Source organism: Scyliorhinus torazame, chromosome 5 (assembly GCF_047496885.1).
Source record: "Scyliorhinus torazame isolate Kashiwa2021f chromosome 5, sScyTor2.1, whole genome shotgun sequence".
NCBI lineage: Eukaryota > Metazoa > Chordata > Chondrichthyes > Carcharhiniformes > Scyliorhinidae > Scyliorhinus > Scyliorhinus torazame.
This window is the reverse complement of record NC_092711.1, coordinates 184,494,558-184,513,231: the sequence shown is the minus strand read 5'-3', so window position 1 is coordinate 184,513,231 and position 18,674 is coordinate 184,494,558. Positions and strand designations below refer to the sequence as shown.

The window sequence follows — 18,674 nt, the reverse complement described above, 5'->3', positions numbered from 1 at the left end:
AGATAAAGCCTGATGATTTTTTTCACTAAATGGTATGAGTGAACCAGGTGTTTTTTTTACGATAATCGACAATCGTTTAATGGTCATCATTACCCTTTTATTTCCAGGTTTCTACTGAATTTAATTTTCACCATCTGCTGTGGTCGGATCATATCCTGCTCCCCAGAGTAATATTATGGGACTTAAAACTAACAGTTCCGTGACAATAGCATTGCAGCACCGCATTCCCATAACGCTGTTTCGCACTCCACAGACGCTGTGAAACCTGATTCCATCCAATAAGGGATTCCTATTTATTCCAAATATATTAGATTTTACGATGGTATGTTTCCCTCTCACAAATTACGGAGGATCATTTGACCACAAATTCCACTTGCTCACAGCCACAAGTGGCAAGTCTGCTTTCGCTGAATCTTTTCCATCTCAAATTCTCATGTTATCATAGATGTTATTATCATAGAATTTGCAGTGCAGAAGGAGGCTATTCGGCCCATCGAGTCTGCACCGGCTCTTGGAAAGAGCACCCTGCCCAAGGTCAACACCTCCACTCTATCCCCACTCCAACTGCCTTACTAAATGTCTTTCCATCCTTATGTCCGCCTATTTCAGTCTTATTCACGGCAAACAGCTGCAATGCTTGTTTGGCTGATCTGCAACTAAAACTCTGATATAGGCCTTTCTCTCCTTAGCGTATTACATTGCGGAAAAGTCGTTTAGTAAGCGCTATGCTACCGTTATCCTATCAATGTCAGTTCACATAGCTCTTCAGCTCTGTTTGGCCTGATAGAAATAATACTTCCCAAAACTGCAAATTGAAAATTAGTCTGCCTCTCTTTAACTCGCCCTTCGTAAGTTTGAATCTCCTTCAATACTGAAAAGCTTGTCCGAAGTTCAGTTCAATGAGAAATTCGATTTCACTGACTTGAGGTCCTCTTTTGTAACGTGAATATTTCCTACTAATTATTACTTTATTTTAGAACTCTCTGAAATATAAAGTCACGGAGCGACAGTAAAGAATTAAAATAATTACGTATTGAATTAATTGCGGTGGATTTTGGTGTTATTTTCTGTGACAATAAATTGTGAGGTTTTACTTACATTTTGGCCCGTGGAATCTGAGTAGAAGGATTATTTTTGAACCAAAATAAGGAAATTGAAAGGAACGAGTATCACCAGGGAGACAAGCACCCCACACTTGATTTTCTAGCAATCAATAACATGAGCTTGCTTTGTTCGTTCCACTTTACAAGGAAAGCCACTGTTTCCATTGAAACCACTACAGCGTCAAAGATGTTTGCTTTTCGACACAATCTTCCACACAGGGCGTTTTAATTCTCTGATATATTTGTGTTTGGTTCTCTGGATGTCATGCAATCGAGTTTATTGCTAAACTATATTCAAAGTAATGAACGATGTCCATTTCAGTGGTGCGAAATTGCCTCCAAATCAAATGAGACTTGTGCCAACCGTAGTCGTTTTGTCAATGTACCTGATCAACTTCCACTGTATTTCACAGAATCATAGTTTACACTCTTTTTCAACGGATTAATTTCACAGTCGTTTTTTCTTGGCTTTAACTTCACATCTTAGAAATAATTTTGCTGACAATGGATAATATCATGTATCCCGACCTCCCGATTTTTTATCGCCCCTTCCACGTTCCGACAGGATGGACATTTAAAAAAGGATGTAGGCAGAAAGCTGGTAATTATATGCCAGTTAGCTTTAGTTCGGTAGTAGGGAAGATGCTGGAATCTATCATCAAGGAAGAAATAGCGAAGCATCTGGTTGGAAATTGTCCCATTGGGCAGACGCAGCATGGGTTCATAAAGGGCAGGTCGTGCCTAACTAATTTAATGGAATTTTTTGAGGACATGCCAGCGCGATGGATAACGGGGAGCCAATGGATGTGGTATATCTGGATTTCCAGAAATCTTTTGACAAGGTGCCACACAAAAGGTTGCTGCATAAGATAAAGATGAATGGCATTAAGGGTAAAGTAGCAGCATGGATAGAGGATTGGTTACTTAATAAAAAGCTAAGAGTGGGGAATAATGGGTGGTTCTCTGTTTGGCAATCAGTAGCTAATGGTGTCCCTCAGGGATCAGTGTTAGGCCCACAATTGTTCTTAATTTTCACAGATGATTTGGAATTGGGGACTAAGTGCAATGTGTCCAAGTTTGCAGACGACACTAAGATGAATGGTAAAGCAAAAGTTACAGAGGATACCGGAAGTCTGCAGAGGTATTTGGATAGGTCAAGTGAATGGGCTATGGCCTGGCAGATGGAATGCAATGTTGACAAATGTGTGGTTATCCATTTTGGTAGGAATAAGAACAAAAGGGATTATTATTTAAATGATAAAATATTAAAACATGCTGCTGTGCAGAGAGACCTGGGTGTGCTAGTGCATGTGTCGCAAAAAGTTGGTTTACAGGTGCAACGGGTGAATAAGAACGCAAATGGAGTTTTGTCCTTCATTGCTAGAGGGATGATCTTTAACACTAGGTTGGTTATGCTACAATTGTATAAGGTGTTAGTGAGGCCACACCTGGAGTATTGTGTTCAGTTTTGGTCTCCTTACCTGAGAAAGGACGTACTGGCGCTGGAGGGTGTGCAGAGGAGATTCCCTAGGTTAATCCCAGAGCTGAAGGGGTTGGATTACGAGGAGAGGTTGAGTGGACTGGGACTGTACTCGTTGGAATTTAGAAGGATGCAGGGGCATCTTATCGAAACATAGAAAATTATGAAGGGAATACATAGGATAGATGCGGACAGCTTGTTTGCACTGGCGGGTGAAAGCAGAACTAGGGGGCATAGGCTCAAAATAAGGGGAAGTACATTTAGGACTGAGTTTAGGAGGAACCTCTTCACCCAAAGGGTTGTGAATCTATGAAATTTCTTGCCCAGTGAAGCAGTTGAGGCTCCTTCATTAAATGATTTAAAGATAAAGATAGATAGATTTTTGAAGAATAAAGGGATTAAGGGGTATGGTGTTCGGGCCGGAAAGTGGAGCTGAGCCCACAAACGATCAGCCATAATCTCATTGAATGGCGGAGCAGGCTCGAGGGGCCAGATGGCCTACTCCTGCTCCTAGTTCTTGCGTTCTTATGTATTACTCCAAGTCTGTTAATTTTACTCGCAGTCAGTCAATGTCACCCCCAGTCAGATATTTATATTCCCAGTCAGTCAATTTCACTCCTTATCAGTTAATTATACCCCCAATCAGTCACTTTCACTCCCAATCAGCTATATTAGTTGGTGTCACACTGAAACAAGGCAAGCTGACCATCCAGGTTGTGACTGCATTCCAAAGAAAGAATGAATTGGAATTGAACTTCATGTGGTGACAACTATAACTCAGAAAGCTCATTGCAAAACCCCGCCCATTATAAATAAAACCAATAACTGTTGGAATGGTTTGTGTTTTGGCCCGTGTCACTGTGTCATTCCAGTCAACACATCATTTCACACATGCACAAGAAATCCATTCCTGTACATGTCACAAAAAACCCGTCTAATATTTCAGGATGTTGCTTGAAAGATGAAGTAAATATAGTCCAAAACGTTGTCTTTATATTGTGATCCAAGATGATGTATATAATTCTCGGCCCCTCATAAAACCTAATATTTAAATGTTAGATTATAGCGAAAACGAATTCAATCTGTTTTAACCGTACATTGAGAGCTGTTGGAATGGTTCATGTATTACGCGAATCCGACATTCAGTGCTGTCATATCCAGCCACACAGTCATGAAGATCAGTACAAAAAATGTTTCATATACATTTTGGCAGCAGGCTCATGTAGATACCCAGAACAATCAATTTTCTCCCAAAATATCTCCTCTCCAGGTTTTGTTTATTTTGATACCCAAAGGTGTAATTTCCCCAAAGCACTCAATTCTGCTGATCACGATAAGCAATCGATAGACGTTACATTTACTCCTGTGACGAAAAGTACTGGTAGTATTTGTACTGCAGCAGCCGTCTTCTCGACTGCTGTGGTATCTCCACAGTGGTAACCCCCATTGCAAAAAATGGTTCAATTGCAAAGCTGGGACATAAACAGCAGCGCTGCACATCCAGTTGTTGCGTTTCGTAATGTATGAGATATAAAGTGAAACAAGTGATTTATAAGCTCTCACCACATCAACTTAGAAGGGAATGAGTGGCTGCAAGAAGAAACTGTATTCACGGGAAGATAGCACAATTTGTCTTTAATTTTCACAACATTGGAGGATATATTTGTAGTGGTGGAAGTTCAGGCTCATCACTGTGGTATCATGAGCTTCGCAGCGGTAGGTGCCATTGTCTTCAACTCTCAGATCCCTGGTGTGCAGAGAAAATGTATTTCCTCCCTTGCTGAATGATTCAGCATATCGTCCACCAATCGATATTCTCGCGGGGCTTGGTGGTCCCGGTTTTGTCCGATACCAATAAGTGATGGACAAACCGTTTCATTATCAGCGACGGCGCAGTTGATGGTCAGCAATTCACCGGTATCTTTTGTTGCCGTCCATGGTGTTTGATCCAGTCTTGCAGTAATGGCAGCTGAAAGGAAAAAAGTATAATTTAATATTTTGTACATATGAATAAAATCAGAAATTTAAATGCAAGGACATTTGTATAGAACTCACACAGCAAAGCCTTATCAAAGTAACTTGAAATCTCTAATTTAACCAGCTCTCACTTGGTAGCTTGGTAGATGCAAAGGGCAGAAATCCAGTAAATAATCATTCTTTGTTCGCCAAAAGATAGAATGTGAAGCACAGCGAACTCCGAACCCCGACATTGTGAGTTGTGTGTAACCGTCTGTATCAGAACTTGGGCCTTATAAATCTCGAGAGACTAGGCCCATTTGTATAAACGAGGTGACAGATCAACTCAATGAGTATCCCTCACAGGTTATGTTGGACTACACTTCTCCGCCCGATGTCACGGCACGGTAGCACAGTGGCTAGCAGTGCTGCTTCACAGGACCAGGATCCCAGGTTCGACTCCCGGCTTGAGATATTGTCGTGCGGAATATGCACGTTCTTCCCGTGTCTGCGTGGGTTTCCTCCGGGTGATGTTTGGTGAATTGGACCTTCTGAATACTCCCTCTGTCTACCCGAACAGGCGCAAGAATGTGGCGACGAAGGGGCTTTTCCCAGTAACTTCATTGCAGTGTTAATGTAAGCCTACTTGCGACAATAAAGATCATTATGTGCATCGTCGCAATGTTACAATCCACAACGATGAATAATGAACAGATAAATAAAGCAGAGAACTCGCTTCCCTGTAACTACGCTGGGGTTGCTTGCAACCAGGTATAACGCAACATTTATTGGTTCCCAGTTTAATGATTATCTAATAATATCGGCGTTGATATTTCAGTTTCAATAGGAGCTCGCAACAAAAAATGTTCACGTTTCACAAGTATTAGCGATATATCTAATTCCTTTAATTGTGACAAGCGGAGCGACCACCAGGCCGGGGCGGCACTGCTGCCTCACTGGGCTAGGGACCCGGGTTCCGTTCAGGGCTGGGGTTACTTTCTTTGTGGAGTTTGCCCGCTCTCCCCCTGTCTGCGTGGTTTATTCCCGGTGCACCGATTTCCTACCACAATGCAAAGGTGTGCAGGTTAGATGGAATAGTCATGGTAAGGAAATTCCCTTTGTGTCCAAAGATGGCGAAGGTTTGGTGGTTTTAAGGGTAAGGGGTGTGGGCCACAGTCGGGTGCACTTTCGGAGGGTCGGTGCAAACTACATGGGATTAATGGCCTCCATCTGAATTTCAGGTATTCTATAAACCTCAAGTTTGGCATACCAGTATGTATATGCGAAAGTTTTAGATAGAGGATCTGGATCGGCGCAGGCTTGGAGGGCCGAAGGGCCTGCTCCTGTGCTGTAACTTTTCTTTGTTCTTTGTTCTTTGTTTTGTGGCATCACTGGCTTTGATAAGCGAGTTTAAACCTTGTTCGAAATAACCAAAGTCTTTGACATGAAACGACCGCTGAAAATCCATGCACATAAAAAATTAGAGATCGGGAGAGGAGAGAAAACTTGATGAACTAGGAGCAGGAGAGAGAACACAGAGAGCTAACTATAGTCAGCGGGTCAAAAGGTGGGTGGAAGCACCTCACTGTTTTCGGATCTGGGGAAACCTCTGTTCGCTGAAATATCAATTATTTGGATCTAAGCCAAAAGAGAATGATTCCGAAGTTCGAACATGTTTCACTAAAATAAGAGATATGGTGCAACATTTAGAAAATCGCATGGAAATAGATAAACCGGAGCAATGAGTTAAAAATGGTAGATAAAATATATATCAGTGTGTGTGAATTGTTATTATGTTGTTAAGTGAAGAGCAATAGTTATCCTCAGGATGAGATTCCGGTTGGCGCTGTGCAATAGCAGATTTAATGATGCATGTTCACAGCGCATCAAACTGTGTTCGGACTGAAAACAAATCCTGATGAAACCCCAGTTTCTGTTCAGAGCTGGTACTAATTATACAAGTAAAGAGATAAAAATGACTTTATACTGAAATATCATCAGATATCAAAACTGTGAGCAGTATTTTTATCCACCCTTGATTGTGAATAACCGCGTTTCATGGTGTGCACAGCGCCGATTTACTCTGAGCTCATCTGACGTGAGGAAATGTAAAAATGATGAAATATTTGGCTTTTAACATTTTTAATTAGAACAACTTTGATTATTGGCAGAATTTCACAAGAGTAGCGCCGGAAAATAGGAACTATACATAAACTATCAGATTTGTCATAACACCTCACGATTTAACCAATCAATATATAAATTACATTGGCTGAGTTTAAAACCTAATAATATTTAAGGAATAAATACTGATTGAAGATCAGCCAATCAGTGTTGATGGCTTTAAGCACAACATGCGTGCGGGATTCGCCCCAATGTCACTTTTAACCTAAAGTTTCCATATAATAAGAGAACTAAAACAAGGAACTGCCTGACTCGATTGCTCTGCACCATTGCCATTATCTCTCCTTTCCATTTGATCAATATTCACAATAATCTGTCCTTACAGCAGTCACCATCGAGAACAAGGCCTCAATTTAAGGAAATTGTTAGTTTGCTAAAACAGAAGCAGCGCGTCGTGAGCATGTCAGTCAGTGACATATAACTGTATAATATACATATAAATATGTATAATATATGTACATTTGAATACTCATTTTTACTGACCATTCAGAAGAAGGATAGCTTCCCTGGTGGTCTGGTGGTTAGGATTCGGCGTTCTCACCACCGCGGCCCGGGTTCGATTCCCGGTCTGAAAATGAACTTTTGGGGGCAAGGCTAGCACACGTGATTAGCACGGTGGCTTCAGAGCACCAGGGTCCCAGGTTCGATTCCCTGCTGGGTCACCGACTGTGCGGAGTCTGCACGTTCTCTCCGTGACTGCGTGGGTTTCCTCCGGGTGCTCCCGTTTCCTCCCACAGTCCAAAGACGTGCAGGTTAGGATGGATTGGCCATGATAAATTGCCCTTAGAGACCAAAAAAGGTTCGGAGGGATTAATGTGTTCCGGGGATAGGGTGGAAGTGAGGGCTTAAATGGGTCGGTGCAGACCCGATGGGCCGAATGGCCTCCTTCTGCACTGTATGTTCGATGTTAGGTGGTCCTGAGCAGTCATGGTGCGCCGCTAAAGTTCGTCTGGTGCATACAGATCTTCAGCAATCTTGCAATGGTGCGTTCACGAAGGGAGAATCAGCATTTCGATCCAACAGCAATGAACGAACAGTGAAAATATTTAATGTCAGGATGGTTTTAGGCTGCAGTTGAATTTGCAGATGGTGGGAATCCAACTCATCAGCTGAAAACGAGGTGAAAAAGATTGTCGGCTTTGAAAGTGCTGTTGGGTGACGCTCAGCGGGTCGCTAAATTATAGCTTGTATCGGGCGCACTCTGCTGCGACTGTGTTTTCAGTAATGTAGCGAACAATGCTTAATCTGGTGGATAGGCAGCGAACAAGCGATTCTTTTATTTCTTGAATGCTGTGGATCGCCTTGAGTGATGGCGACAGCATATTACTGCAGGCAAGATAAGGCAGAAGCATAGATGTATTGTCACTAAACTAATAATTGAAAAGAACGAGAATATTGCTCTGGGGACCCTGATTGGAATTCCATCATGGCAGACGGTGAAATGTGAATTCAATAAAAATCTGGAATTATTCGTCAATGAAACCATTTTCCCTTGTCGTAAAACGTCAAATGGGTAACTGTCGTCTTTACCGGCATCCCATGAACGAATGAAAGTGGACAGTGTTCCATCATATTCCAGACTTGTGTCTTTTCCACGATGCACATTTTCGCCACAGAATTCCAATCCTCTGACATTTTCAGTTAGCCATTGTATTTCTATCTCTAATCCGATCATGGTTCTAGTATAGATCATAGAACAGCACAGTGCAGGCCCTTCAGCCCACGATGTTGTGCCGACCATTTATCCTAATCTAAGATCAACCTAACCTACACCCCTTTAATTTACTGCTGTTTAAGAGTCGCTTAAATGTTCCTAATGACTCTGACTCCACCAGCTCTGCTGGCAGTGCATTCCACGCACCCACCACTCTCTGTGTAAAGAACCTACCTCTGACATATCCCCTATACATTCCTCCAATCACCTTAAAATTATGTCCCCTCGTGACAGCCATTTCCACCCTGGGGAAAAGTCTCTGGCTATCCACTCTATCCATGCCTCTCATCACCTTGTACACGTCTATCAAGTCACCTCTCTGCGTTCTTCGCGCCAGTGAGAAAATCCCTAGCTCCCTCAGCCTTTCTTCATAAGACATGCCCTCCAGTCCAGGCAGCATCCTGGTAAATCTCCTCTGTACCCTCTCCAAAGCATCCACATTCTTCCTATAATGAGGCGACCAGAACTGGACACAATATTCCAAGTGTGGTCTAAACTAGAGTTTTATAAAGCTGCAGCAAAACCTTGCGGCTCTGAAACTCAATCCACCTGTTAATGAAAGCCAACACACCATACGCCTTCTTAACAACCCTATCAACCAGGGTGGCAACTTTGAGGCATCTATGTACGTGCACCCCAAGATCCCTCTGTTGGTCCACACTTCCAAGAATCCTGTCTTTAACTCTGGATTCAGCATTCAAATTCGATTTTCCAAAATGAATGACTTCACATTTATCAAGGTTGAACTCCATCTGCCACTTCTTTTTTTTTTTAAGAATATTTTATTGAAAATTTTTGGTCAACCATCACAGTACATTGTGTATCCTTTACACAATAATATAACAGTATAAATAACAATGACCTGTTTTATAAACAAAGAATAAATAATATATAACAAAAACGAAAACTAAAACTAAATGGCAACTGCCTTGTCTCAGATAAACTCTCCAAAAATATGGTTTAACAATCCAATATACAATTATTTATAGCAACGACCTATACATATTATACATATATATTAATAACCCTGAGACTCCTTCTGGTTCCTCCTCCTCCCACCCCGCCCCCCCCCCCCTGGGCTGCTGCTGCTGCCTTCTTCTTTTCCATTCCCTCTATCTTTCTGTGAGGTATTCGACAAACGGTTGCCACCGCCTGGTGAACCCTTGAGCCGATCCCCTTAGGACGAACTTAATCCGTTCCAGCTTTATAAACCCTGCCATGTCATTTATCCAGGTCTCCACCCCCGGGGGCTTGGCTTCCTTCCACATCAACAGTATCCTGCGCCGGGCTACTAGGGATGCAAAGGCCAAAACATCGGCCTCTCTCGCCTCCTGCACTCCCGGCTCTTGTGCAACCCCAAATATCGCCAACCCCCAGCTTGGTTCGACCTGGACCCCCACTACTTTCGAAAGCACCTTTGTCACCCCCACCCAGAACCCCTGTAGTGCCGGACATGACCAGAACATGTGGGTGTGATTCGCTGGGCTTCTCGAGCATCTCGCACACCTATCCCCTACCCCAAAAAAATTACTGAGCCGTGCTCCAGTCATATGCGCCCTGTGTAACACCTTAAATTGAATCAGGCTTAGCCTGGCACACGAGGACGATGAGTTTACCCTACTTAGGGCATCCGCCCACAGCCCCTCCTCAATCTCCTCCCCCAGCTCTTCTTCCCATTTCCCTTTCAGCTCATCTACCATAATCTCCCCCTCGTCCCTCATTTCCCTATATATATCTGACACCTTACCGTCCCCCACCCATGTCTTTGAGATTACTCTGTCCTGCACCTCATGCGTCGGGAGCTGCGGGAATTCCCTCACCTGCTGCCTCGCAAAAGCCCTCAGTTGCATATACCGGAATGCATTCCCTTGGGGCACCCCATATTTCTCGATCAGCGCTCCCAGACTTGCGAACTTCCCATCCACAAACAGATATTTCAGTTGCGTTACTCCTGCTCTTTGCCATATTCCAAATCCCCCATCCATTCTCCCCGGGGCAAACCTATGGTTGTTTCTTATCGGGGACCCCACCAAGGCTCCCGTCTTTCCCCTATGCCGTCTCCACTGTCCCCAAATTTTCAAAGTCGCCACCACCACCGGGCTTGTGGTGTATTTCTTCGGTGAGAACGGCAATGGGGCCGTCACCATAGCTTGTAGGCTAGTCCCCCTACAGGACGCCCTCTCCAATCTCTTCCACGCCGCTCCCTCCTCTTCCCCCATCCACTTACTCACCATTGAGATATTGGCGGCCCAGTAGTACTCACTTAGGTTCGGTAGTGCCAGCCCCCCTATCCCTACTATGCTGTAAGAATCCCTTCCTCACTCTCGGGGTCTTCCCGGCCCACACAAAACTCATGATACTCTTTTCGATCCTTTTGAAAAAAGCCTTCGTGATCACCACCGGGAGGCACTGAAACACAAAGAGGAATCTCGGGTGGACTACCATTTTAACTGCCTGCACCCTCCCTGCCAGTGACAGGGATACCATGTCCCATCTCTTGAAGTCCTCCTCCATTTGTTCCACCAATCGCGTTAAATTTAACCTATGCAATGTACCCCAATTCTTGGCTATCTGGATCCCCAAGTAACGAAAGTCCCTTGTTACCTTCCTCAGCGGAAAGTCCTCTATTTCTCTGCTCTGCTCCCCTGGATGCACCACAAACAACTCACTTTTCCCCATGTTCAGTTTATATCCTGAGAATTCTCCAAACTCCCGAAGTGTCCGCATTATCTCTGGCATCCCCTCCGCCGGGTCCGCTACATATAACAACAAATCATCCGCATACAGAGATACCCGGTGTTCTTCTCCTCCTCTAAGTACTCCCCTCCACTTCTTGGAACCCCTCAATGCTATTGCCTGGGGCTCAATCGCCAGTGCACACAGTAATGGGGACAGAGGGCATCCCTGCCTTGTCCCTCTATGGAGCCGAAAGTATGCAGATCCCCGTCCATTCATGACCACACTCGCCACTGGGGCCCTATACAACAGCTGCACCCATCCAACATACTCATCTCCAAAACCAAATCTCCTCAGCACCTCCCACAAATAATCCCACTCCACTCTATCAAATGCTTTCTCGGCATCCATCGCCACCACTATCTCCGCATCCCCCTCTGGTGGGGGCATCATCATTACCCCTAGCAGCCTCCGTATATTCGTATTCAGCTGTCTCCCCTTCACAAGCCCAGTTTGGTCCTCATGGACCACCCTCGGAACACAATCCTCTATCCTCATTGCCATTACCTTGGCCAGAATCTTAGCGTCTACATTTAGGAGGGAAATAGTTCTATAGGACCCGCATTGCTGCGGGTCCTTTTCCTTCTTTAGGAGAAGCGATATCGTTGCCTCAGACATAGTCGGGGGCAGCTGTCCCCTTTCCTTTGCCTCATTCAAGGTCTCATCAGTAGCGGGGCGAGCAAGTCCACATATTTCCTGTAAAATTCAACTGGGAATCCATCCGTTCCCGGAGCCTTCCCCGCCTGCATGCTCCTAATTCATTTCACTACTTCCTCTATTTCAATCTGTGCTCCCAGTCCCACCCTTTCCTGCTCCTCCACCTTGGGAAATTCCAGCCGGTCCAGAAAGCCCATCATTCTCTCCCTCCCATCTCTCCCTCCCATCCCATTCGTATAATTTTTTATTAAATGCCTTGAACACTCCATTCACTCTCTCCGCTCCCCGCTCCATCTCTCCTTCCTCATCCCTCACTCCCCCTATTTCCCTCGCTGCTCCCCTTTTCCTCAATTGGTGGGCCAGCAACCTGCTCGCCCTCTCCCCATATTCGTACTGTACACCCTGTGCCTTCCTCCACTGTGCCTCTGCAGTACCCGTTGTCAGCAAGTCAAATTCTACGTGTAGCCTTTGCCTTTCCCTGTACAGTCCCTCCTCCGGTGCCTCCGCATATTGCCTGTCCATCCTCAGAAGTTCTTGCAGCAACCGCTCCCGTTCCCTACTCTCCTGCTTTCCTTTATGTGCCCTTATTGATATCAGCTCCCCTCTAACCACTGCCTTCAGCGCCTCCCAGACCACTCCCACCTGGACCTCCCCATTGTCATTGAGTTCCAAGTACTTTTCAATGCACCCCTTCACCCTTAGACACCCCCCCTCATCTGCCATTAGTCCCATGTCCATTCTCCAGAGTGGGCGCCCTTCTGTTTCCTCCCCTATCTCTAAGTCCACCCAATGTGGAGAGTGATCCGAAATGGCTATAGCCGTATACTCCGTTCCCCTCACCTTCGGGATCAACGCCCTTCCCAAAACAAAAAAGTCTACTCGCGAATAGACTTTGTGGACATAGGAGAAAAACGAAAACTCCTTACTCCTAGGTCTGCTAAATCTCCACGGGTCTACTCCTCCCATCTGCTCCATAAAATCTTTAAGCACCTTGGCTGCTGCCGGCCTCCTTTCAGTCCTGGACCTCGACCTGTCCAGCCCTGGTTCCAACACCGTATTGAAATCTCCCCCCATTACCAACTTTCCCACCTCTATGTCCAGGATGCGTCCTAGCATACGCCTCATAAAATTGGCATCATCCCAGTTCGGGGCATATACGTTTACCAAAACCACCGTCTCCCCCTGTAGTTTGCCACTCACCATCACGTATCTGCCCCCGCTATCCATAGTCTTTGCCTCAAACATTACCCGCTTCCCCACTAATATAGCCACCCCCCTGTTTTTCGCATCTAGCCCCGAATGGAACACCTGCCCCACCCAACCTTTGCGTAGTCTCACCTGGTCTATCAGTTTCAAGTGCGTTTCCTGTAACATAACCACGTCTGCCTTAAGAGAGAAATGTTACCACATCGCAGGATTAATAACATAAAACTCCTCTTTCCCCCCTTCTTCGCCCCCCATACTCGCCCCACCACTTTGTTTCAAACGTTCTTTTTTTAATAACCCGCTCATTCCAATTTTTCTTCCACGATAAAAGTCCACGCCTCATCCGCCGTCTCAAAGTAGTGGTGCCTCCCTTGATATGTGACCCACAGTCTTGCCGGTCGCAGCATTCCGAATTTTATCTTCTTTTTGTGAAGCACCGCCTTGGCCCGATTAAAGCTCGCCCTCCTTCTCGCCACTTCCGCACTCCAGTCTTGGTATACGCGGATCACCGCGTTCTCCCACTTACTGCTCCGAGTTTTCTTTGCCCATCTAAGGACCATCTCTCTGTCCTTAAAACGGAGGAATCTCACCACTATGGCTCTAGGAATTTTCTTGCTCTCGGTCCTCGCGCCATCACTCGGTATGCTCCCTCCACCTCCAGCGGACCCGCCGGGGCCTCCGCTCCCATTAACGAGTGCAGCATCGTGCTCACATATGCCCCGACGTCCGCTCCCTCCGCACCTTCAGGAAGGCCAAGAATCCTTAGGTTGTTCCTCCTCGCGTTGTTCTCCAGCGCCTCCAGCCTTTCCACACATTGTTTCTGGTGTGCCTCGTGCATCTCCGTCTTCACCACCAGGCCCTGTATGTCGTCCTCATTCTCGGCAGCCTTTGCCTTCACGACCCTAAGCTCCCGCTCCTGGGTCTTTTGCTCCTCCTTTAGCCCTTCGATCGCCTGTAATATCGGGGCCAACAGCTCCTTCTTCATTTCCTTTTTGAGTTCTTCCACGCAGCGTTTCAAAAACTCGTGTTGTTCAGGCCCCCATATTAAACTGCCACCTTCCGACGCCATCTTGGTTTTTGCTTGCCTTCCTTGCCGCTGCTCTAAAGGATCCACCTCAATCCGGCCACCTTCCTCTCCTTTTTCATCTGTATCCAGGGGGGATTCCCTTCTGGTTTACCACACAGTACTTTTAGCCGTTAAAATTGCCGTTGGGGCTCTTATTAAGAGCCCAAAAGTCCGTTACACCGGGAGCTGCCGAAACGTGCGACTCAACTGGTCATCGCCGCACCCGGAAGTCTCCATCTGCCACTTCTGAGCTCAGCTCTGCATCCTGTCATTGTCCTGTTGTAACCTGCAACAACCCTCAACACTAACTATAACTCCACCAACCTTCGTGTCATCGGCAAACTTACTAATCCACCATTTCACTTCCTCATCCAAGTCATTTATAAAAACCACAAAGAGCAGAGGTCCCAGACCAGATCCTTGCGGGACACCACTGGTCACCGACCTCCAGGCGGAATACTTTCCATCCACAACCACTCGGTGTCTTCTTTCGGCCTGCCAATTCTGTATCCAGACAGCCAAATTTCTCTGTATCCCATGCCCCCTTACTTTCTGAATGAGCCTACCATGGGGAATCTTATCAAATGCCTTACTGAAATCGATATACACCACATCCACTGCCCGACCTTCATCAATGTGTCTCGTCAACATCCTCAAAGAATTCAATGAGGCTTGTGAGGCGTGAACTGCCCCTCACAAAGCCATGCTGCCTATCTTTAATCAAACTATGTTTTTCTAAATAATCATAAATCCTATCTCTCAAAATCCTTTCCAATATTTTGCTCACCACAGACGTAAGACTGATGGGTCTGTAATTCCCAGGGAGTTCCCTATTCCTTTCTTGAACAGGGGAACAACATTCGCCTCCCTGCAATCATCCGGTACTACTCCAGTGGAGAATGAGCACGCAAAGATCATCGCCAACGGCGCAGCAATCTCCTACCTCGCTTCCCGTAGTAACCTTGGGTATATCCCGTCAGGCCCAGGGGAATTATCTACCGTGATGCTTTTCAAAATTTCCAGCACATCCTCCTTCTTAATATCAACCTGTCCGAGTCTATTAACCTGGTTCACACTGTTCTCATGGGCAACTAGGCCCCCCTCTCTAGTGAACACTGAAGCAAAGTATTCATTTAGGGCCTCTCCCATCTCTTCAGACTCTAGGCACAAGTTCCCTCCACTATCCCTGATCGGCCCTACTCTCACTCTGATCATCCACTTATTTCTCACATAAGTGTAGAGCACCTTGGAGTTTTCCCTAATCCTTCCCGCCAGGGCTTTAGCATGCCCCCTTCTAGCTCTCCTCAGTCCATTTTTGAGTTCCTCTTGGCCACCTTGTAACCCTCTAGAACCGAGTCAGATCCTTGCTTTCTCAACCTTACGTAAGCTTCCTTCTTCCTCTTGACTAGAAGCTTCACTTCTCTTGTCATCCAAGGCTCCTTCACCTTACCATTCCTTGCTCGTCTCAGCGGAACAAAACAATTGTGCACTCGCAGCATGTGCTCCTTCAACAATCCCCACATTACTGTTGTGCATTTCCCCAAGAACAATTGATCCCACTTTATGCTCCTCAGCTCCTGTCTAAAAGCAGTATAATTTCCCCTCCCCCAATTAAATACCTTCCCATACTGTGTGTTCCTATCCCTCTCGATGACTATGGTAAAGGTCACGGAGTTGTGGTCACTGTCACCGAAATGATCTGCCACCGAGACATCTGACACCTGGCCTGGTTCGTTGCCGAGCACCAAGTACAATATGGTCTCCCCCCCCCCCCCCCCCCCCCAAGGTCTATCTACATATTGAGTCAGGAATGCTTCCTGTACACACCTGACAACATCTGCTCCATCCAAACCATTTGCACTGAGGAGGTTCCAGTCAATATTAGGGAAGTTGACGTCACCCTTGACAACAACTCTGTTACTTCTGCACTTTCCAAGATCTGATGCCCAATCTGTTCCTCTATCTCTCTGCTGCTATTGGGGCGTCTATAGGAAACTCCCAATAAAGTGACTGCTCCTTTCTTGTTTCTGACTTCCACCCATACTGCCTCAGAAGACAAACCCTCATCAACTACCTCCTTTGGCAGCATTCCACGAAACGTAAAGAGTGAGGATTCAGCGATGGTATTGCCATCGAACATAAAGGGGATATGTTTCCATACTCTCCTGTGGGTGATGGTATTGACTGTCACTGTATATGCCACTTACTATCTCAAGCTTGCATATGGTCATGGATTGCTTCAGTGTCTCAGGATTCGGGCAAAGAGCAGCAATCTGCGGAACTATCAGTGAATATCTTAACTTTTGTCGTTATGATGGAGGGAAGGTCACTGGTTAGATGGCTGAAGATTGTTGAGCCCTGGATTCTACGCCGAGAAACAACTTCAGCGATACGCTGGGACTGAGATCTTTGGCCTCCATAGCGACCAGAATGTTCCATTGCAGTTGCAAAGATTTGCTCTTGATGTGTATTTTATTCAATTGTGTTATGGCTCCTAGATGTCACACTGAGTCAAATGCTGCCTCAATGCCCACAACAGTCAATATCTCACCTCACTTCTTGTGTTCAGCTCTTTTGTGCGTACAGCAAAACTTCAATGAACATTTGATATGGTGACCCTGACGGAAACCAAAAGCTGTGAATTGGTGATCAATTTATCTCCATTAACGTGCATCTTCTTAGCACTGTTGATGTTACATTCCACCACTGTAATAAAGATCCAGGAGACTAATGAAGCAAAATCTTACTAGATTGCGTCATCTTGTTTTGTTTTGTTGCAGACAGTCCATATATGGGCATTATTCCACATTGTCATGTAGAGCTGCAGCTAACTTGAAGCAACTTAGCTAGGGGTGTGGTTTGTTCTGGAGAACAAAACTTCAGTATTACTATTTCCTACCCTTGTCCATTGCAATATTAAGTGCACTCTATCGTTTCTTGATGCCGCATAGCTGTTCTTAATATGTCGCTCTCACGAGCTTAATGCCAGTAAGCTTTACGCCATTTGGTAATTAGAAATTCCATGTTATGACTTAAAAGGTGGATCAGAACCCAAATACTGATATTTCAGTTCATTTCAAATTCGCAGCATTAATTTCCTCTTGAACTGACTGGTCGATGAGGTCAAATACTTGGAAGAAGAATTTAGATATCTCTTTTTGAAGCATTTCATTTCTGCTATCTCTTCGTGAAGGGAACAAACGAGAAAAGTGCATAAAATATTTCGGAGCTGAAGCAAATGTAATATTCATCAGCAAAGTATGTAAAGGTGGTTTCATCAAGAATTGTGAATATGGAATTAGGAGAAAACTGAGCAAATCATTTAAAGTATTCTGAATAAATTACACAACAAAGCTGTGCACAAATATTTCGAGTACCTTTTATAACGATAACTTGCACTATTCAGCTGCCGGTCACATTCCACAAAAATGTAAAGCACTGTTACGAGACTAATGCTCAGTTATGGGTGAAGAATTTGCATTTACGGAGCTGAACGCTCTGCATAGAATTAGTAAAGCCTCTGTCCTGAATCATAAACACAAAAAGCGACCGTACAGAAAGGCACATAGTCCAAACAACATATTAACAACAATCACTTTCAGTCTCTCAACTCATCTCACTTCAGCATAATTAATGAAACTAACATAACAACTTTTTATTTTAGCTAAGGCGATACTTATGATTAACGTTGTTAATTCTGATTACCAGAATACAAAAAAACATATTCAGTCAATTTGTAAATTGGGGTGAACCTGCTTCCTCTAATGTAATTGCAACAGCTGTGATGAAAGTTAATGCACCTGCTTAGCTTTCTTCTGAGCATGACAATTTAAGCCGGGTTGAACAGTAAACAGGAAATTATGAAACGTGCAATATATTGATTTCACGATTGACATCTCAGAGAAGAAACAATTGCTTCCAGCTTAATAAGGGAAATTTCTAAAAAGATGTATATGTATATATATATATCCACAGACTGTTATGTGGCACTAGGAGGAAATTGTAGCCGGGATGTTGCGCTGCAAATCGTCAATGATAACAATGGGTTGTAAGGGCTGAAAGAACATAACACCAGCAGGCTTACAAAAGCACACAAATCTGTGCAGTTGAATGGAGCTGTGAATCCAGGCTCGGACGGTGAATGATTAGATGGGGACGTTTCCGGTAACCTGCGATAGGGGCGGTTTAAGTGGGGCAGTGAGGTCCAGTGTGGGAAACAAAATGTTTAGATGGTAAATTGGGATGTAGTTGTGATCGGGACAGATGAGTTGCAATAGTGAGGTCCAGTGTGGGATAGGGAATATTCAGGTGGGATAGTGTCCACTGTTGGAATTGGGACAGATGTGATGTTGTGGTGTGGTTCAATGTCAGACATGGAACGATTAGTTGGGATTGTGTGCTTTTGTTTGGGATAGGGACAGATGACGTGGGACAATGAGGGTCGTTCTGGGCTCTGGCGCGTTTAGGTGGGTTTGTGTGGTGTAGTTTGGCATAGGGACTGATCAGATGTTGTTGTGAAGTCCAGTGGGGGACGTGGAATATTTAGGAGGGGTAATGTATTTCTGCTTTGCA

General features: G+C 45.0%; 1 gene segment (V, D, J or C); it reads right to left on the bottom strand.

Moving 5' to 3' along the window:
* LOC140418081 (Ig heavy chain C region-like) overlaps window positions 1–8,398 on the bottom strand; it is a 94,771-nt gene extending 86,373 nt beyond the window's left edge. The window contains 2 exon segments of the C gene segment in view: window positions 4,455–4,552; window positions 8,254–8,398. Coding sequence covers window positions 4,455–4,552; window positions 8,254–8,398 — 243 coding nt within the window.
* Window positions 8,399–18,674: the final 10,276 nt, after the last annotated feature.